General features: G+C 47.7%; 1 protein-coding gene across 8 annotated transcripts in view; it reads right to left on the bottom strand.

The window, feature by feature from the left end:
- The window catches only part of LOC115117041 (receptor-type tyrosine-protein phosphatase S-like), a 141,619-nt gene that overhangs the window by 83,128 nt on the left and 35,778 nt on the right, over positions 1 to 22,713 (bottom strand). For all 8 annotated transcript variants that reach the window (XM_065013631.1, XM_065013626.1, XM_065013625.1 and 5 more), the window contains one exon: positions 19,976 to 20,117. In XM_065013631.1, the coding sequence (XP_064869703.1) occupies positions 19,976 to 20,117 (142 nt within the window). The remainder of the gene's footprint in view (positions 1 to 19,975; positions 20,118 to 22,713) is intronic.

The following is a 22,713-nucleotide window of genomic DNA, read 5'->3' as shown; positions in this document are numbered from 1 at the left end:
TGAATTTAAAAGGGATTCAATTTAGATTTTTTTTGTCACTGAGCTACACAAAATACCCCATAATGTCAAAGTGGAATTATATTTTACGGAACATTTACAAATGAATTATAAAATGAAATGCTGAAATGTCTTGAGACAATAAGTATTCAAACACTTTGTTATTTTAAGCCTAAAATAAGTTTAGGAGTAAACATTGAAAAGCCTCCCTGGTCTTTGTAGTTGCATCCATGTTTGAAACTCACTGCTTGACTGAGGGACCTTACAGAGAATTGTATGTGTGGGGTACAGAGATGTATAATTCAAAAAATCACGTTAAAACACTAAACATTCCATGCAACTTATGTGACTTGAGGTTAAGCAAATGTTTACTCCTGAACTTATTTAGGCTTGCCATAACAAAGGGCTTGAATACTTATTGACTCAAGCCATTTCAGATTTAAAATTTTTGTTAAATTGGAAATTGGAAAAGGATCATTCCACTTTAACATTATGAGGTATTATGTGTAGGCCAGTGACTCAAAATCTCAATTAAAAACATTTTCAATTCAGGCTGTAACACAACAAAAAGTGGAAAAATGGTTTCTGAAGGCACTGCACATGTAGGGGAGTTGATGTACAGCACTAGTGGCCACAATAAATGGATAAAAAAACGTATTTAAAATGGAGATATCCTCAATGACAATGCTCATGCGGTCACAAATGCCATAACGCCACAGATACACACATGAATTCTCTATCTAACTATATGGATCTCTGCAGATAATGAGACAAGCTCCTAGGTGAGTCACCTGCCTAAAACAGAGATAACCTAACCTACCTATCACCATGACACCGTCATGATCCGATAGCACATTGATCGTGTTTTATATCAACCAATGCATCATTTATCAGGCACACACACGCTGCTGCTAGCGCTGGTTAGCTTTCACCCAGTACCTGGTAGAATGAAAATGAATAGGACACTTTAGAACTGTTGAAATATACTTATTCATGTTACCATACTAAAAACGTATTGATTACTTTACATGTATAGGGAATGTATATATTAGGGTTCAAGGAAGGGTCAAGAGGAACTAGGTAAGTTACTGAGTGATACTGAAAGTTACTGAGTGAGAAAAGGGGACGTGCAGAAAGCTCATATTCTGTTGAAATATGTTACTGTTGAAAATGATTGTTCCCAAGGAGGCAAAAGGGAACAGTTTAGTTTCTGTTCTTGATAAGGACCAGTTGCTGAGGAAGCAGGACCAGGAGGGATGTGGAACTCAACTAGAAATACAATCAACAGTTTCCTGCTGGCTTCATATAAGTATAGGGTAAGTCTCGGAAGGTAAGCCCAAGCAGGCTGGTCCCTGCGGAGTGTACTCCCTAGGGGGTAAATCCAGAGTGGGGTTGGTTCCCTGCTAGACCTGTAAAGGGGGGGTGAAAGCCCAGCCGCGGTGGCCGTGAGGCCGTAGAGTGTGTGTGTGTGTGTGTGTGTGTGTGTACGGATAAATTGTCATCCTTGTGTACTAGTACGGTAGGTTGTAGAGAAGTAGACCATGTAGAAGGACAAAGGAAGGAAGTGCATACTGTGGAAAATAGGAGATATCCCAGGATATCTGTGCTTAAAGATTGTCAGTGAGTAGGAATGTGGATGGTGATAGAAGGAGAGCCTCACCCATGGTTGGAAAAGCAAAAAGACATTAAAACGTTGTTTGAAAAGGATGTGTGTATTAAGCAATAAGGCCACAGGTTGGTTCGTACTCTATTGGGACGGGGAACCGTGATAGATTATGTGGAAATAGGAGAACAACTGTGAGTAAGTTTGGTATTGTGTTTTGTCAACAACACTGATATTTGAAGCATGACACTGGTATAAGACATTAGGTCTCCTTTATTCTGGAGTAGTAAATTGGCAGACGCTTCAGTACTGTTAACAGTGGAGGCTCCTCAGAGGAGGAAGGGAAGGACCATCCTCCTCAGTGAACTTCATAAAAATAAAAATGGTAAAACATTTAAAAAGTTATCCTTTTCAGATAAAACTATGCAAAATATATTCACATCACCAAATAATTGATTAAAAAACACACTGTTTTGCAATGAAGGTCTACAGTAGCCATAACAGCACTCTGTAGGACAGCACCATGGTGTAGCCGGAGGACAGCTACAACAATGTTATTGTTGAACATTTATATTTCTAAGGAAGGATGCAAAGGGAACAGTTTAGTTTCAGTTCTTGATAAGGACCAGTTGCTGAGGAAGCAGGACCAGGAGGGATGTGGAAATCAACTCGAAATACGATCAACAGATGAAAGAGAAGACACTGCTGGGAGGGGGGCCACAGATGCCCACCCCGAAGACCATCTGGTTAGGGTCCTCTCTCACACACACACACATATATTTCCACACCCATGAGGGTCCTAGACTTTATTATTATTACACCTTTATTTCAACAAGGAACACAGACTGAGACCAAGGTCTCTTTTACAGCTGGGCCCTGCGTATACATGTTTACACATACAGTTTAGGTTTCATGATTAAGAAACTACACTAGACCAACAAAATGACCACAGATAACACAAGAAAATACAGCAGCAGATTGTTACATTTACTCACAGGTTATTCCCCTAACAGGTTACTCCCCTAACAGGTTATTCCCCTAACAGGTTATTCCCCTAACAGGTTATTCCCCTAACAGGTTGTTCCCCTAACAGGTTATTCCCCTAACAGGTTATTCCCCTAACAGGTTATTCCCCTAACATGTTATTCCCCTAACAGCACAAGAACTTGCATTACCCAAAACAATTACAAGCAATACAAAAATACAAATCCTCTAATAAATGTTTAAAATGGCCATGACAATACCACTTAGGCATGGCCATGACAATACCACTTAGGCATGGCCATGACAATACCACTTAGGCATGGCCATGACAATACCACTTAGGCATGGCCATGACAATACCACTTAGGCATGGCCATGACAATACCACTTAGGCATGGCCATGACAATACCACTTAGGCATGGCCATGACAATACCACTTAGGCATGGCCATGACAATACCACTTAGGCATGGCCATGACAATACCACTTAGGCATGGCCATGACAATACCACTTAGGCATGGCCATGACAATACCACTTAGGCATGGCCATGACAATACCACTTAGGCATGGCCATGACAATGGCCATGACCACTTAGGCATGGCCATGACAATACCACTTAGGCATGGCCATGACAATACCACTTAGGCATGGCCATGACAATACCACTTAGGCATGGCCATGACAATACCACTTAGGCATGGCCATGACAATACCACTTTAGGCATGGCCATGACAATACCACTTAGGCATGGCCATGACAATACCACTTAGGCATGGCCATGACAATACCACTTAGGCATGGCCATGACAATACCACTTAGGCATGGCCATGACAATACCACTTAGGCATGGCCATGACAATACCACTTAGGCATGGCCATGACAATACCACTTAGGCATGGCCATGACAATACCACTTAGGCATGGCCATGACAATACCACTTAGGCATGGCCATGACAATACCACTTAGGCATGGCCATGACAATACCACTTAGGCATGGCCATGACAATACCACTTAGGCATGGCCATGACAATACCACTTAGGCATGGCCATGACAATACCACTTAGGCATGGCCATGACAATGACCACTTAGGCATGGCCATGACAATACCACTTAGGCATGGCCATGACAATACCACTTAGGCATGGCCATGACAATACCACTTAGGCATGGCCATGACAATACCACTTAGGCATGGCCATGACAATACCACTTAGGCATGGCCATGACAATACCACTTAGGCATGGCCCACTTAGGCATGGCCATGACAATACCACTTAGGCATGGCCATGACAATACCACTTAGGCATGGCCATGACAATACCACTTAGGCATGGCCATGACAATACCACTTAGGCATGGCCATGACAATACCACTTAGGCATGGCCATGAGGCATGGCCATGACAACCACTTAGGCATGGCCATGACAATACCACTTAGGCATGGCCATGACAATACCACTTAGGCATGGCCATGACAATACCACTTAGGCATGGCCATGACAATACCACTTAGGCATGGCCATGACAATACCACTTAGGCATGGCCATGACAATACCACTTAGGCATGGCCATGACAATACCACTTAGGCATGGCCATGACAATACCACTTAGGCATGGCCATGACAATACCACTTAGGCATGGCCATGACAATACCACTTAGGCATGGCCATGACAATACCACTTAGGCATGGCCATGACAATACCACTTAGGCATGGCCATGACAATACCACTTAGGCATGGCCATGACAATACCACTTAGGCATGGCCATGACAATACCACTTAGGCATGGCCATGACAATACCACTTAGGCATGGCCATGACAATACCACTTAGGCATGGCCATGACAATACCACTTAGGCATGGCCATGACAATACCACTTAGGCATGGCCATGACAATACCACTTAGGCATGGCCATGACAATACCACTTAGGCATGGCCATGACAATACCACTTAGGCATGGCCATGACAATACCAGTAAGCCACAAGGCCTGGGCATCTCCAGTCCTCGGGGGTCTGATTGGTGTCACACCTTCTCCATCCCTCGCAAACAGCTGATTCAAACTAATTGGATTTTTAACTGAAGATCATGATCAGTTGGTTATTGGAGTGTGTTAGCTGGGGCTGGGGGAGAAGTGTGACCCCAATCAGACCCCCGAGGACTGGAGTTGCCCAGGCCTAAGTAAGAGGAACCTACTGTGTCTGCCTAACAACAGAGAAAGAGAGTCTATGTTATGCATCAAGGGGATGACTCTGCCTAGTTGGGAGGTATAAAGATGTGTTTGTGTGACTCTGTTGTCTTTGCAGCTGTATGACCCAGTGGTTGAATAAACTTGGTTTGAGCTTTTTCTAGTTGTCTGTGAGTTTTTACTCTGTTTATTCAGAACCTAGCAGAACACTTTGCAAAGACTTGAAAGAGTGTGTTTGTGCGCGCGTGTGTGTGCCCGCCTGTGTGACAGCAGTTTTTCATACTGGGGACTTGGCAGGTAGCAGCCAATGTTTTCCTCTAGGGTTCTGACTGGAGGCTAGCAGCCTTAATCCTGGCCTGATTGTGTTTGCACAGGGAAGCATGCCTGCTTATAACCACAAACAAGGCAAGCAAACATTAAATCATGGCACAAACACACACTTGGACAAACAAATGCACAACACAAACACACAGACACAAATTCACATTAGCACACGCACACAAAAAAAGGTTAGTTCAACAGAAAATGTGCCTGAAAACAAACCTAGGGGAAACCCAGATTGAGTATGATCCTTCTCCACTTCGATTTAGGTGTCATCTGGGGCAGTAATTCTCTACCTCATAGTGTCAACTTAAAAGAGACTAAAGAGCTTTGGGGAAACACTTTAAATGATAATGTTCTCTTTATGGAAATGATGCTCTCAGTCTTTAATCTCATACATCTATCTGTCTACAAACCCACAGTGTGATGTGTCTCTCATCCAGACATACGACTTAGCCCCACATACTCCCTACTGCCACAGACAATGCACAACCCCTACATGCACATACTAATATCATATTATTTTTCCACTAGAGACTAGGGCTAGGCCATGTTCAAATGAAATCGGTCTGCACACATAACACATTAGTCTCGTGAAAGCAGACAAGTGGTATCTGCTGCGTGAGATGAATAACACATAAACACATACCATATTGTACACAAGCATCCAAATCCCAAGTCGGTTTGCAGAGTTGATCCGCCTCCTATCATTTTGACTTTCCCTCACTCCCCTGACAAGCTCTGTTACCGCCCACGTAAATATTATTGGCCGACAGTCTCAGTTGAACGTTTTGGTGCTTGCAGTCCTGAATGCATCAGGGACCTCTGCATCTCGCCAAGGAACACTCTAGGGGAATCACTGATCAGACAACTATGTAGAAAGAGATGTCGTAGTGGTAGAAAACCTTCCCTTCCACCCTTCCTGCTACACCCTACCTCCCTTCCACCCTTCCTGCTACCCCCTACCTCCCTTCCACCCTTCCTGCTACCCCCTACCTCCCTTCCACCCTTCCTGCCACCCCCTACCTCCCTTCCACCCTTCCTGCTACCCCCTACCTCCCTTCCACCCTTCCTGCCACCCCCTACCTCCCTTCCACCCTTCCTGCCACCCCCTACCTCCCTTCCACCCTTCCTGCTACCTCCTATCTCCCTTCCACCCTTCCTGCTACCCCCTACCCCCCTTCCTTGGTAATCATGTATTAGCATACACAAACACACACACATTTCTGCAGCGATGAGAATCTCTCGCCCATCGGAGGTTAAAAACATGCAGAAGTGCAGATACTAAAACCTCCTCTAGGCCAAGCACTACGAAAACACAGTGTCCAGAGAGAGAGAGAGAGAAGAGGGAGAAAAAGAGAGGGAGCAAGAGAGCGAGAGATAGGGGAAGAGGGACAGTGCGAGAGTTAGACAGACGGACAGAGGGACAGAGGGATGGTATACTGTAGCTTGGTAGAGCTAGCTAGGTGGAGACAGAGATGTTATTTTACTAGGATCTCTTTTAGTCCTTATTTGGACAAATCTTCCAAGAGTCCTTCAACATTCAAAGAAAATGTATAATAGAATCACATTGTCACATATAACACACTATTACAAACAACAGACATTATACACTGACACATTGACCAAATAAATACTCAGAGAGCTGGCGAGCAATGGAGTGAAGGAGAGAGAGGTGTGAGTGTCTAAATGAGATATCTCCTCTGCCCGACCCCAGTTACCACAGCCTGTTACATAAGCCGGCCTCCATTAGCAGTCAAGCTAAGGAGTAGCTTACTTCCTACTGTGGCCAACCACAACGCTTCTGTAGGGTACATCCCACAGGGAGACAGTCAGAACGGCAACCATTAAAAGGTGCGACTGTCCGCGATCTTATAAAGCCTTAAATGGCTTGAAAAGAGAGCTGGGAATGTAATCCATACCCAACCCACTGTCTATGGGGAGAGAGAGTCAGGACTGGCCAATGTAACCCATAACCCACCCACTGTCTATGGAGAGAGAGAGTCAGGACTGGCCAATGTAATCCATACCCAACCCACTGTCTATGGGGAGAGAGAGTCAGGACTGGCCAATGTAACCCATACCCAACCCACTGTCTATGGGGAGAGAGAGTCAGGACTGGCCAATGTAATCCATACCCAACCCACTGTCTATGGAGAGAGAGAGTCAGGACTGGCCAATGTAACCCATACCCAACCCACTGTCTGTGGAGAGAGAGAGAGTCAGGACTGGCCAATGTAATCCATACCCAACCCACTGTCTATGGAGAGAGAGAGTCAGGACTGGCCAATGTAATCCATACCCAACCCACTGTCTATGGAGAGAGAGAGAGTCAGGACTGGCCAATGTAATCCATACCCAACCCACTGTCTATGGGGAGAGAGAGTCAGGACTGGCCAATGTAATCCATACCCAACCCACTGTCTATGGGGAGAGAGAGTCAGGACTGGCCAATGTAATCCATACCCAACCCACTGTCTATGGAGAGAGAGTCAGGACTGGCCAATGTAATCCATACCCAACCCACTGTCTATGGGGAGAGAGAGTCAGGACTGGCCAATGTAATCCATACCCAACCCACTGTCTATGGGGAGAGAGAGTCAGGACTGGCCAATGTAATCCATACCCAACCCACTGTCTATGGGGAGAGAGAGTCAGGACTGGCCAATGTAACCCATACCCAACCCACTGTCTATGGGGAGAGAGAGTCAGGACTGGCCAATGTAACCCATACCCAACCCACTGTCTATGGGGAGAGAGAGTCAGGACTGGCCAATGTAACCCATACCCAACCCACTGTCTATGGGGGGGAGAGAGAGTCAGGACTGGCCAATGTAACCCATACCCAACCCACTGTCTATGGGGAGAGAGAGTCAGGACTGGCCAATGTAACCCATACCCAACCCACTGTCTATGGGGAGAGAGAGTCAGGACTGGCCAATGTAACCCATACCCAACCCACTGTCTATGGGGAGAGAGAGTCAGGACTGGCCAATGTAACCCATACCCAACCCACTGTCTATGGGGAGAGAGAGTCAGGACTGGCCAATGTAATCCATAACCCAACCCACTGTCTATGGGGAGAGAGTCAGGACTGGCCAATGTAACCCATACCCAACCCACTGTCTATGGGGAGAGAGAGTCAGGACTGGCCAATGTAACCCATACCCAACCCACTGTCTATGGGGAGAGAGAGTCAGGACTGGCCAATGTAACCCATAACCCACCCACTGTCTATGGGGAGAGAGAGTCAGGACTGGCCAATGTAACCCATACCCAACCCACTGTCTATGGGGAGAGAGAGTCAGGACTGGCCAATGTAACCCATAACCCACCCACTGTCTATGGGGAGAGAGAGTCAGGACTGGCCAATGTAACCCATACCCCACCCACTGTCTATGGGGAGAGAGAGTCAGGACTGGCCAATGTAATCCATACCCAACCCACTGTCTATGGGGAGAGAGAGTCAGGACTGGTCAATGGCCCATAACCCACCCACTGTCTATGGGGAGAGAGAGTCAGGACTGGCCAATGTAATCCATACCCAACCCACTGTCTATGGGGGAGAGAGTCAGGATTTATTATGTAGAACCATCCAACCCACCCACTGTCTATGGGGCAGAGAGTCAGGATCAATTTAACCCAATACCCACCCACTGTCTATGGGGAGAGAGAGTCAGGACTGGCCAATGTAACCCATAACCCAACCCACTGTCTATGGGGAGAGAGAGTCAGGACTGGCCAATGTAAAATTACCCACTGTCTATCAGAGAGAGAGTCAGGACTGGCCAATGTAACCCAAAACTGTCTAAGGGGATAGAGAACAGGGGGTTCAAACCCACTGTCTATGGGGAGGGAGTCAGGACGGCCAATGTAACCCATGTTCCTGGAAAACCCCTGTCTATGGAGAAAGTGTGGAGTACTGAAAGAGTATAATCTGTAACCCAGACCCGACCCACTGTCTATGGGGAGAGACGAAACAGGACTGGCCAAAAAACCCACCCACTGTCTATGGACATGGAACAAAGGAGAAAGGTCAGGACTGGCCAATGTAACCCTACCCAACCCACTGTCTATGGGGGGAGAAAAGGACTGGCCAATGTAATCCACCCAACCCACTGTCTGTCAGGACTGGCCAGTTTTACTTTTGGAGAGAGAGTCAGGACTGGCCAATGTAAATACCCAGCCCACTGTCTATGGGGGAGAAAAGGACTGGCCAATGATTAACCCACTGTTGGGAGAGAGAGTCAGGACTGGCCAATGTTTGCCCACTGATGGGGAAAAGTCAGGACTGGCCAATGTTTTAACCCACTGTCTATGAGTCAGGAGCAGAAACACCCACTGTCTATGGGGAGAGAGTCAGACTGGCCAATGTTGTCCATACCCAACCCACTGTCTAAAAGAGACAGCTTGTGAAAAAGGGAAAGTCAGATGGCCAATGTAATCCATACCCAACCCACTGTCTGTGGATGAGAGCACAGGACATTTCTGACATTGCCCAGTTGTCAACCCACTGTCTAGTGGACTCCAACCTAAGCGTGAGAGAGGTCAGGACTGGCCAATGTAATCCATACCCAACCCACTGTCTATGGGAGAGAGAGTCAGGACTGGCACAACTACGGGGCATGATTTCTATGGGAGAAGAGAGTCAGGACTCAAGATACCCAACCCACTGTCTAAATGAGATGGAGCTGCCTTGGGGGAGTCAGGTGGCCAATGTTTGACCCAACCCACTGTCTATGGGGACAGAGGAGTCAGGACTGGCCAATGTAACCCGGGAATACCCAACCCACTGTCTATGGGTGAGAGAGACAGCTTATCATTGTAATCATACACCAGGAAGCAGGACTGGCCAATGTAATCGGTAAAGTCTATGAAAATGGAGCAATGTAAATAGCATCACCCACTGTCTATGGGGAGAGAGAGTCAGGACTTTATCAGAGCCAAGGTTTGAATCACCGCCAGTTCAACCCACTGTCTGATGGAGTTAGAAACGAGAGCATGGACTGCCAATTTGCCTTATCACCCACTGTCAGAGAGTGACTGGATGGCTAAGCCAGGGAAAGGTGCTTCAAGATAACCCACCCACTGTCTATGGAGAGAGAGAGTCAGGAGCCAATGTTTGTAACCCACCCACTGTTCTTGGACAGAAAGGGAAAGACACAACCCACAACTCTATGGGGAGAGAAGTCATGTTTCTGTGTGAAACCCACCCACTGTCTATGTGACAGAGAGAGTCATCTGAATGCATAAACCCACTGTCTAGGGGAGAGGAGTCAGTGTCATCTCTGCCAGTACAGTGAAGGCATTTAAAACCAAACTGTCTATGGGAGAGCAGATGCCGGAAAGAAAATTTGAGCCACTTTCCCAGCTGCCAGTCATGGGGAGAAGAGTCAGACTCCAATGTAATCCATTCCAACCCACTGTCTATGGGGAGAAAATCAGGAGGTATGCTTGCCGCTGACTTTCAGGACTGGCCAATGTAATCCATACCCAACCCACTGTCTATGGGGAGAAAGAGTCAGGACTGGCCAACTGCTCATAACCCACCCACTGTCTATGGTGAGAAAGCTCACCACCAAACCTCCAAATGGAGTTGATTGACCTACCCACCCACTGTCTATGATGCACTGACTGGCAAAATATGTCGGCAGAGAGGTCAGGACTGGGTGCTACCCAACCCACTGTCTATGGGGAGAGAGAGTCAGGACTGGCCTCCCCCACAACCCACCCACTGTCTATGGGGAGAGAGATCCAGGCTGGCTCAAACCCACTGTCTATGGGAGAGAGAGCAGGACTGGCCAATGTGTGAACAACTGTTTTCTTTGATGAACCTGAACAAAACCCACTGTCTATGGGGAGAGAGAGTCAGGACTGGCCAATGTAATCCACCCCACCAACTGTCTGAGGGATTTCTTCAGCTCCAATGTAACCCTTACCCGAACACTGTGAACTTGTGGAAAGAGTCAGGACTGGCCAATGTAATCACCCCTCAACCTCAAACAAGTGAACATTACTGTGCAATCACCCACTGTCTATTTAGAGTTTTTAGTCAGGACTGGCCAAGTTTAAAAGTTAAAACTGTCTATGGGGAGATTTGTTTCAGGACTGGCCAATTCTCCTTAAACAAAGTGTCTATTTTGATTAATAGATTTTTGCACTTTATTTTTTTGTATTTCAATCCAACTTCTATGGGGAAAAATAGTCAGGACTGGCCAATGTAACCCAGAAAACTGTCTATGGATTGTTTTTTCTTTGAAGTAAATAACCCAGCCCACTTTTGCTAAAATAGAAAATATAGTCTACTGACCCACTGTCTATGGGGAGACCGAGTCAGGACTTTCATTTAATACCCAACCCACTGTCTATGGGGAGGAGATTTATATAAATGTAATCCATACCCAACCCACTGTCTTTGTCAGGTCTGTTGAAAATTAAAGATTACTGACAGAGCCATAATCCAAAATATTGTCTATTATTTATCTGATCATATTGTAAATATATTTGTCTAGGTTTTCAGTAGGTTCAGGACTGGCCAATGTAACTAGACCCAACCCACTGTCTATGGGGAAAGAGTCAGGACTGAACAATGTAACCCATACCCAACCCACTGTCTATGGGCTGATTTTTTCAGGACTGTCCAATTTAACCATGACCCACCCCCTGTCTATGGGGAGAGAGAGTCAGGACTGGCCAATGTAATCCATACCCAACCCACTGTCTATGGGGAGAGAGAGTCAGGACTGGCCAATGTAACCCATACCCAACCCACTGTCTATGGGGAGAGAGAGTCAGGACTGGCCAATGTAACCCATACCCAACCCACTGTCTATGGGGAGAGAGAGTCAGGACTGGCCAATGTAATCCATACCCAACCCACTGTCTATGGAGAGAGAGAGTCAGGACTGGCCAATGTAACCCATAACCCACCCACTGTCTATGGGGAGAGAGAGTCAGGACTGGCCAATGTAATCCATACCCAACCCACTGTCTATGGGGAGAGAGAGTCAGGACTGGCCAATGTAACCCATAACCCACCCACTGTCTATGGGGAGAGAGAGTCAGGACTGGCCAATGTAATCCATACCCAACCCACTGTCTATGGGGAGAGAGAGTCAGGACTGGCCAATGTAACCCATAACCCACCCACTGTCTATGGGGAGAGAGAGTCAGGACTGGCCAATGTAATCCATACCCAACCCACTGTCTATGGGGAGAGAGAGTCAGGACTGGCCAATGTAATCCATACCCAACCCACTGTCTATGGGGAGAGAGAGTCAGGACTGGCCAATGTAACCCATACCCAACCCACTGTCTATGGGGAGAGAGAGTCAGGACTGGCCAATGTAACCCATACCCAACCCACTGTCTATGGGGAGAGAGAGAGTCAGGACTGGCCAATGTAACCCATAACCCACCCACTGTCTATGGGGAGAGAGAGTCAGGACTGGCCAATGTAATCCATACCCAACCCACTGTCTATGGGGAGAGAGAGTCAGGACTGGCCAATGTAATCCATACCCAACCCACTGTCTATGGGGAGAGAGAGTCAGGACTGGCCAATGTAACCCATAACCCACCCACTGTCTATGGGGAGAGAGAGTCAGGACTGGCCAATGTAACCCATACCCAACCCACTGTCTATGGGGAGAGAGAGTCAGGACTGGCCAATGTAACCCATACCCAACCCACTGTCTATGGGGAGAGAGAGTCAGGACTGGCCAATGTAACCCATAACCCACCCACTGTCTATGGGGAGAGAGAGTCAGGACTGGCCAATGTAATCCATAACCCACCCACTGTCTATGGGGAGAGAGAGTCAGGACTGGCCAATGTAACCCATACCCAACCCACTGTCTATGGGGAGAGAGAGTCAGGACTGGCCAATGTAACCCATACCCAACCCACTGTCTATGGGGAGAGAGAGTCAGGACTGGCCAATGTAACCCATAACCCACCCACTGTCTATGGGGAGAGAGAGTCAGGACTGGCCAATGTAATCCATAGAGAGTCAGGACTGGCCAATGTCCATACCCACCCATGTCTATGGAGAGAGAGTCAGGACTGGCCAATGTAACCCATAACCCACCCACTGTCTATGGGGAGAGAGAGTCAGGACTGGCCAATGTAATCCATAACCCACCCACTGTCTATGGAGAGAGAGAGTCAGGACTGGCCAATGTAACCCATAACCCACCCACTGTCTATGGGGAGAGAGAGTCAGGACTGGCCAATGTAATCCATAACCCACCCACTGTCTATGGAGAGAGAGAGTCAGGACTGGCCAATGTAACCCATAACCCACCCACCGTCTATGGGGAGAGAGAGTCAGGACTGGCCAATGTAATCCATAACCCACCCACTGTCTATGGGGAGAGAGAGTCAGGACTGGCCAATGTAATACCCACCCACTGTCTATGGGGAGAGAGAGTCAGATAACCCATGTAACCCACCCACTGTCTATGGGGAGAGAGAGTCAGGACTGGCCAATGTAATCCATAACCCACCCACTGTCTATGGAGAGAGAGAGTCAGGACTGGCCAATGTAACCCATAACCCACCCACTGTCTATATCAGGACTGGCCAATGTAATCCATAACCCACCCACTGTCTATGGGGAGAGAGTCAGGACTGGCCAATGTAACCCATAACCCACCCACTGTCTATGGGGAGAGAGAGTCAGGACTGGCCAATGTAACCCATACCCAACCCACTGTCTATGGGGAGAGAGAGTCAGGACTGGCCAATGTAATCCATACCCAACCCACTGTCTATGGGGAGAGAGAGTCAGGACTGGCCAATGTAACCCATAACCCACCCACTGTCTATGGGGAGAGAGAGTCAGGACTGGCCAATGTAACCCATAACCCACCCACTGTCTATGGGGAGAGAGAGAGTCAGGACTGGCCAATGTAACCCATAACCCACCCACTGTCTATGGGGAGAGAGAGAGTCAGGACTGGCCAATGTAACCCATAACCCACCCACTGTCTATGGGGAGAGAGAGTCAGGACTGGCCAATGTAATCCATACCCAACCCACTGTCTATGGGGAGAGAGAGTCAGGACTGGCCAATGTAACCCATAACCCACTGTCTATGGGGAGAGAGAGTCAGGACTGGCCAATGTAATCCATACCCAACCCACTGTCTATGGGGGAGAGAGAGTCAGGACTGGCCAATGTAACCCATAACCCACCCACTGTCTATGGGGAGAGAGAGTCAGGACTGGCCAATGTAACCCATAACCCACCCACTGTCTATGGGGAGAGAGAGTCAGGACTGGCCAATGTAACCCATACCCAACCCACTGTCTATGGGGAGAGAGAGTCAGGACTGGCCAATGTAACCCATAACCCACCCACTGTCTATGGGGAGAGAGAGTCAGGACTGGCCAATGTAACCCATACCCAACCCACTGTCTATGGGGAGAGAGAGTCAGGACTGGCCAATGTAACCCATAACCCACCCACTGTCTATGGGGAGAGAGAGTCAGGACTGGCCAATGTAACCCATAACCCACCCACTGTCTATGGGGAGAGAGAGTCAGGACTGGCCAATGTAATCCATACCCAACCCACTGTCTATGGGGAGAGAGAGTCAGGACTGGCCAATGTAACCCATAACCCACCCACTGTCTATGGGGAGAGAGAGTCAGGACTGGCCAATGTAACCCATACCCAACCCACTGTCTATGGGGAGAGAGAGTCAGGACTGGCCAATGTAACCCATACCCAACCCACTGTCTATGGGGAGAGAGAGTCAGGACTGGCCAATGTAATCCATACCCAACCCACTGTCTATGGGGAGAGAGAGTCAGGACTGGCCAATGTAATCCATACCCAACCCACTGTCTATGGAGAGAGAGAGTCAGGACTGGCCAATGTAATCCATACCCAACCCACTGTCTATGGAGAGAGAGAGTCAGGACTGGCCAATGTAATCCATACCCAACCCACTGTCTATGGAGAGAGAGAGAGTCAGGACTGGCCAATGTAACCCATACCCAACCCACTGTCTATGGGGAGAGAGAGTCAGGACTGGCCAATGTAATCCATACCCAACCCACTGTCTATGGGGAGAGAGAGTCAGGACTGGCCAATGTAATCCATACCCAACCCACTGTCTATGGGGAGAGAGAGTCAGGACTGGCCAATGTAATCCATACCCAACCCACTGTCTATGGAGAGAGAGAGTCAGGACTGGCCAATGTAATCCATACCCAACCCACTGTCTATGGGGAGAGAGAGTCAGGACTGGCCAATGTAACCCATAACCCACCCACTGTCTATGGGGAGAGAGAGTCAGGACTGGCCAATGTAACCCATACCCAACCCACTGTCTATGGGGAGAGAGAGTCAGGACTGGCCAATGTAATCCATACCCAACCCACTGTCTATGGAGAGAGAGAGTCAGGACTGGCCAATGTAATCCATACCCAACCCACTGTCTATGGGGAGAGAGAGTCAGGACTGGCCAATGTAATCCATACCCAACCCACTGTCTATGGAGAGAGAGAGAGTCAGGACTGGCCAATGTAATCCATACCCAACCCACTGTCTATGGGGAGAGAGAGTCAGGACTGGCCAATGTAACCCATACCCAACCCACTGTCTATGGGGAGAGAGAGTCAGGACTGGCCAATGTAACCCATACCCAACCCACTGTCTATGGGGAGAGAGAGTCAGGACTGGCCAATGTAATCCATACCCAACCCACTGTCTATGGGGAGAGAGAGTCAGGACTGGCCAATGTAATCCATACCCAACCCACTGTCTATGGAGAGAGAGAGAGTCAGGACTGGCCAATGTAACCCATACCCAACCCACTGTCTATGGAGAGAGAGAGAGTCAGGACTGGCCAATGTAACCCATACCCAACCCACTGTCTATGGGGAGAGAGAGTCAGGACTGGCCAATGTAACCCATACCCAACCCACTGTCTATGGGGAGAGAGAGTCAGGACTGGCCAATGTAACCCATACCCAACCCACTGTCTATGGGGAGAGAGAGTCAGGACTGGCCAATGTAACCCATACCCAACCCACTGTCTATGGGAGAGAGAGTCAGGACTGGCCCCAACCCAACCCACTGTCTATGGGGAGAGAGAGTCAGGACTGGCCAATGTAATCCATACCCAACCCACTGTCTATGGGGGAGAGAGAGTCAGGACTGGCCAATGTAACCCATAACCCACCCACTGTCTATGGGGAGAGAGAGTCAGGACTGGCCAATGTAACCCACTGTCCAGGATGGCCAATGTAACCCCCAACCCACTGTCTATGGGGAGAGAGAGTCAGGACTGGCCAATGTAACCCATACCCAACCCACTGTCTATGGGGAGAGAGAGTCAGGACTGGCCAATGTAATCCATACCCACCCAACTGGCCAATGTAATCCATACCCAACCCACTGTCTATGGAGTCTATGGGGAGAGAGAGTCAGGACTGGCCAATGTAACCCATAACCCACCCACTGTCTATGGGGAGAGAGAGTCAGGACTGGCCAATGTAACCCATAACCCACCCACTGTCTATGGGGAGAGAGAGTCAGGACTGGCCAATGTAATCCATACCCAACCCACTGTCTATGGGGAGAGAGAGTCAGGACTGGCCAATGTAACCCATAACCCAACCCACTGTCTATGGGGAGAGAGAGAGTCAGGACTGGCCAATGTAACCCATAACCCAACCCACTGTCTATGGAGAGAGAGAGAGTCAGGACTGGCCAATGTAACCCATAACCCACCCACTGTCTATGGGGAGAGAGAGTCAGGACTGGCCAATGTAACCCATAACCCAACCCACTGTCTATGGAGAGAGAGAGTCAGGACTGGCCAATGTAATCCATACCCAACCCACTGTCTATGGAGAGAGAGAGAGTCAGGACTGGCCAATGTAACCCATAACCCACCCACTGTCTATGGGGAGAGAGAGTCAGGACTGGCCAATGTAACCCATAACCCAACCCACTGTCTATGGAGAGAGAGAGTCAGGACTGGCCAATGTAATCCATACCCAACCCACTGTCTATGGAGAGAGAGAGTCAGGACTGGCCAATGTAACCCATAACCCAACCCACTGTCTATGGGGAGAGAGAGAGTCAGGACTGGCCAATGTAACCCATAACCCAACCCACTGTCTATGGAGAGAGAGAGAGTCAGGACTGGCCAATGTAACCCATAACCCACCCACTGTCTATGGGGAGAGAGAGTCAGGACTGGCCAATGTAACCCATAACCCAACCCACTGTCTATGGAGAGAGAGAGTCAGGACTGGCCAATGTAATCCATACCCAACCCACTGTCTATGGGGAGAGAGAGTCAGGACTGGCCAATGTAACCCATAACCCACCCACTGTCTATGGGGAGAGAGAGTCAGGACTGGCCAATGTAACCCATAACCCAACCCACTGTCTATGGAGAGAGAGAGAGTCAGGACTGGCCAATGTAACCCATAACCCAACCCACTGTCTATGGGGAGAGAGAGTCAGGACTGGCCAATGTAATCCATACCCAACCCACTGTCTATGGAGAGAGAGAGTCAGGACTGGCCAATGTAACCCATAACCCACCCACTGTCTATGGGGAGAGAGAGTCAGGACTGGCCAATGTAACCCATACCCAACCCACTGTCTATGGGGAGAGAGAGAGTCAGGACTGGCCAATGTAACCCATAACCCAACCCACTGTCTATGGGGAGAGAGAGAGTCAGGACTGGCCAATGTAACCCATAACCCAACCCACTGTCTATGGAGAGAGAGAGTCAGGACTGGCCAATGTAATCCATACCCAACCCACTGTCTATGGAGAGAGAGAGTCAGGACTGGCCAAGCAATACAAGGTGTTATATGATCTTATAAACCTTTAGAGAAAGAATAGGAGTTATGCTATGGATGTGATTTTTACAGGTTATTACATTTTTTTATTAAATTGTCTGACTAGTCAGGATCGAGGTAAAGATTAACGAAGCAAAGTACAGAGATCCTTGATGAAAACCTGCTCCAGAGAACTCAGGACCTCAGACTGGGGCGAAGGTTCACCTTCCAACAGGACAAATACCCTAAGCACACTGCCAAGACAACCATGAGTGGCTTCTGAATGTCATTGAGTGGCCCAGCCAGAACCCAGACTTTAACCCGATTGAACCTCTCTGGAGAGACCTGAAAATAGCTGTGCAGCGATGCTCCCCATCCAACCTGACAGAGCTTGTAGCATCATACCCAAGAAGACTCGAGGCTGTAATTGCTGCCAAAGGTGCTTCAACACAGTACTGAGTAAAGGGTCTGTATACTTATGTAAACATGATATTTCAGTTTGCAAACATTTCTAAAAACCTGTTTTTGCTTTGTCATTATGGGGGATTGTGTGTAGATTGATGAGGGATATTTTTTTTTAATTCATTTTAGAATAAGGCTGTAATGTAACAAAATGTGGAAGAAGTAAAGGGGTCTGAATACTTTCCGAATGCACTGTATCCTAGTCTATGGTGCAGTCAAGGTCTAGGAGACAGATTGTAACGTATAGAAATGTCTGTCTACACCTCTGGGAAAGGGTTAGAGTTAACAGGTACCTGTCTGTCTACACCTCTGGGAAAGGGTTAGAGTTAACAGGTACCTGTCTGTCTACACCTCTGGGAAAGGGTTAGAGTTAACAGGTACCTGTCTGTCTACACCTCTGGGAAAGGGTTAGAGTTAACAGGTACCTGTCTGTCTACACCTCTGGGAAAGGGTTAGAGTTAACAGGTACCTGTCTGTCTACACCTCTGGGAAAGGGTTAGAGTTAACAGGTACCTGTCTGTCTACACCTCTGGGAAAGGGTTAGAGTTAACAGGTACCTGTCTGTCTACACCTCTGGGAAACACTTAAGGCCATGGCAAAAGAAGGGACTTAATTAAGAGGCCAGAGTTCAAATTCAGAATGTACACACACACACAGTGAAGGGCTATACAGTTTTTGTAGTAATGTCCCACAGACACAGAGTGGTGATTGAGTGTGTTTGTGTGATGACAGGCCTAACAGATAGACAAGATAATATTTCCCAGGCTACCAGCCTTCTGCTGAAACACCAAAGCTGACAAATCAACCCCTCTCTCCCTCCCTCCCTACATCCTCTCTTCTTTCTATCCCTTCTGTCACTCTCCATCCCCACTCTTGTTGTTCCACCCCTTATCCCCCACTCCACCCCCTGTCTCTATCCTCCCCTCATCCTGCTGTGTATCCCTCTCTCAATCCCTCTTCCTCCCTCCTTAAGAAATGGGTTCCAATCCTAGCGCGGCCCTAATCCTCTGCTTTCCTATGTAAAAATGAGTCGATATAACATCCCTCCATCTCTCCCTCTCCCTGTCCCTCTCCCCTGTGTTGGGCCGAGGCCCAGTCCACAGCTCCTGGGCGTACAGCCAATTCCAGCCAACAGCTAGCCTAGCGCTTAGCACTATAGAGAGTACATTAAATTAGCTTAGCACTGAGGGGACAGGCTGCATTAGACTCATACCATCTTGGTCTAGGAAGAGAACGAATTAAGTGATTATGAGAGAGAAGCCGTAGTCTAAATCACACGCACACCAGCTAACTGGCCATCAACACAACCAAACAACACTAACTCACGCCAACTCCCAGACTTAAAAGAACAGCCGCTTCTTTCCTATTATAGAAGGGTGTGTACGCATGGTGTTTGTTACGTCTTGTGTTGGCAGTGAAGGGAACGAAGGGAGAGACCATGGGCAGCTGTGTGTGTGTGTGTGTGTGTGTGTGTGTGTGTGTGTGTGTGTGTGTGTGTGTGTGTGTGCTTAGAATGGACAGTATTAATGAAGATGATCATGAAGAAGAGGAGGATCTCAGTCATACACACACAGACACACACTCACCTCGTATGATGGCCAGCTTGGCAGTGGTGGCCACATCTCCCTCACTGTTGCGGGCCACACACTCATAGACATTCTCATCTCGGGGGGCCCTGAGAGGCTGGATCCTCAGTACGGCCCCCGCTCCATCATCAAACTCTATTGTCTAGGAGAGAGGAAGAGATAGGGAGCAGTCAGGATACAGCCAGTAGAGAACCAGTCATGAACCAGTCAGTAGAGAACCAGTCAGCATACAGCCAATAGAGAACCAGTCAAGAATACAGCCAGTAGAGAACCAGTCAGGAACCAGTCAGTAGAGAACCAGTCAGGATACAGCCAGTAGAGAACCAGTCAGGAACCTGTCATTAGAGAACCAGTCAGGAAACAGCCAGTAGAGAACCAGTCAGGAAACAGTCAGGATACAGCCAGTAGAGAACCAGTCAGGATACAGCCAGTAGAGAACCAGTCAGGAAACCGTTTAGAATGAGGAGGAAAACAAGAGGAAAGAGAAAGTAGTAGATAGAACCAGGAAGAGCCAGAAACCAGGTGATTAACCAGGCACGACCACGAAGGACCAAGAAGGAGAATTGGGAACCCCCCCCCCCAACAAAAAGAAGAAACTAATATGAGTGGTGGAAAAAGTACCCAATTGTCATACTTGAGTAAAAAATAAAGATACCTTAATTAAAAGAAAATTACTCAAGTAAAAGTGAGTCACTCTGTAAAATACTACTTGAGTAAAAGTCTAAAACTATTTGGTTTTAAATATATGGAAGTATCAAAAGAAAAAGTATAATTCATTTAAAATTCCTTATATTAAGCAACCCAGAAGGCACGGTTTTCTTGTTTTTTAAATGTATGGATAGCCAGGGGCACACTCCAACACTCAGACATCATTTACCAATGAAGAATTTGTGTTTAATGATTCTGCCAGATGAGAGGCAGTAGGGATGAGCAGGGTTGTTCTCTTGATAAGTGCTTGAATTAGACCATTTTCGTATCCTGCTAAGCATTCAAAATGTAACGAGTACTTTTGGGTGTCAGGGAAAATGTATGGAGTGCAGTAAAAGTAAAAATTGTCAAAAATATAAATAGTAGGGCCTCCCGAGTGGCGCAGTGGTCTAAGACACTGCATCACAGCGATAGCTGTGCCACTAGAGATCCTGGTTCGAGTCCAGTCTCTATCACTGCCGGCCACAACTGGGAGACCCATGGGGCAGCGCACAATTGACCCAGCATCGTCCGGGTTAGGGGAGGGTTTGGCCGGCAAGGATGTTCTTGTCGCGCTCTAGCGACTCCTGTGGTGGGCCGGGTGCAGTGCACGCTGACACAGTCGCCAGGTGTACAGTGTTTTTTTTTTTGTGTTGGGAGTATAGTGTTAACTCACCTCTATGCGTTGGGAGTATAGTGTTAACTCACCCCTATGCGTTGGGAGTATAGTGTTAACTCACCTCTATGCGTTGGGAGTATAGTGTTAACTCACCCCTATGCGTTGGGAGTATAGTGTTAACTCACCTCTATGCGTTGGGAGTGTTAACTATAGTGTTAACTCACCTCCTATGCGTTGGGAGTATAGTGTTAACTCTCTTGTCCCTATAGTGTTAAGGCCCAGTCCACCTCTATGCGTACAGGAGTATAGTGTTAACTCACCTCTATGCGTTGGGAGTATAGCTTAGCACTGAGGGGACAGGCTGTTAACTCACCTTGGTCTATGCGTTGGGAGTATAGTGTTAACTCACCTCTATGCGTTGGGAGTATAGTGTTAACTCACCTCTATGCGTTGGGAGTATAGTGTTAACTCACCTCTATGCGTTGGGAGTATAGTGTTAACTCACCTCTATGCGTTGGGAGTATAGTGTTAACTCACCTCTATGCGTTGGGAGTATAGTGTTAACTCACCTCTATGCGTTGGGAGTATAGTGTTAACTCACCTCTATGCGTTGGGAGTATAGTGTTAACTCACCTCTATGCGTTGGGAGTATAGTGTTAACTCACCTCTATGCGTTGGGAGTATAGTGTTAACTCACCTCTATGCGTTGGGAGTATAGTGTTAACTCACCTCTATGCGTTGGGAGTATAGGTTAAGAGGGAGAGCATAGTGTTAACTCACCTCTATGCGTTGGGAGTATAGTGTTAACTCACCTCTATGCGTTGGGAGTATAGTGTTAACTCACCTCTATGAACCGTTGGGAGTATAGTGTTAACTCACCTCTATGCGTTGGGAGTATAGTGTTAACTCACCTCTATGAACCAGTTGGGAGTATAGTGTTAACTCACCTCTATGCGTTGGGAGTATAGTGTTAACCTCATGCGTTGGGAGTATAGTGTTAACCTCTATGAGTTGGGAGTATAGTGTTAACTCACCTCTATGCGTTGGGAGTACCAGTGTTAACTCACCTCTATGCGTTGGGAGTATAGTGTTAACCCAACAAAAAGAAGAAACTCTATGCGTTGGGAGTATAGTGTTAACTCACCTCTATGCGTTGGGAGTATAGTGTTAACTCACCTCTATGCGTTGGGAGTATAGTGTTAACTCACCTCTATACTTGGGAGTAAAGTGTTAACTCATTTGGTTTTAAATATATGGGAGTATAGTGTTAACTCACCTTTATGCGTTGGGAGTATAGTGTTAACTCACCTCTATGTTTTTAAATGGGAGTATAGTGTTAACTCACCTCTCATTTACCGTTGGGAGTATAGTGTTAACTCACCTCTATGCGTTGGGATGGGTTGTTCTCGTTGATAGTGTTAACTCACCATTT

Source organism: Oncorhynchus nerka, linkage group LG9b (assembly GCF_034236695.1).
Source record: "Oncorhynchus nerka isolate Pitt River linkage group LG9b, Oner_Uvic_2.0, whole genome shotgun sequence".
Taxonomy (NCBI): domain Eukaryota; kingdom Metazoa; phylum Chordata; class Actinopteri; order Salmoniformes; family Salmonidae; genus Oncorhynchus; species Oncorhynchus nerka.
Note: the sequence above shows the minus strand (reverse complement) of the source record. Positions and strands in the feature narration are given on the sequence as shown.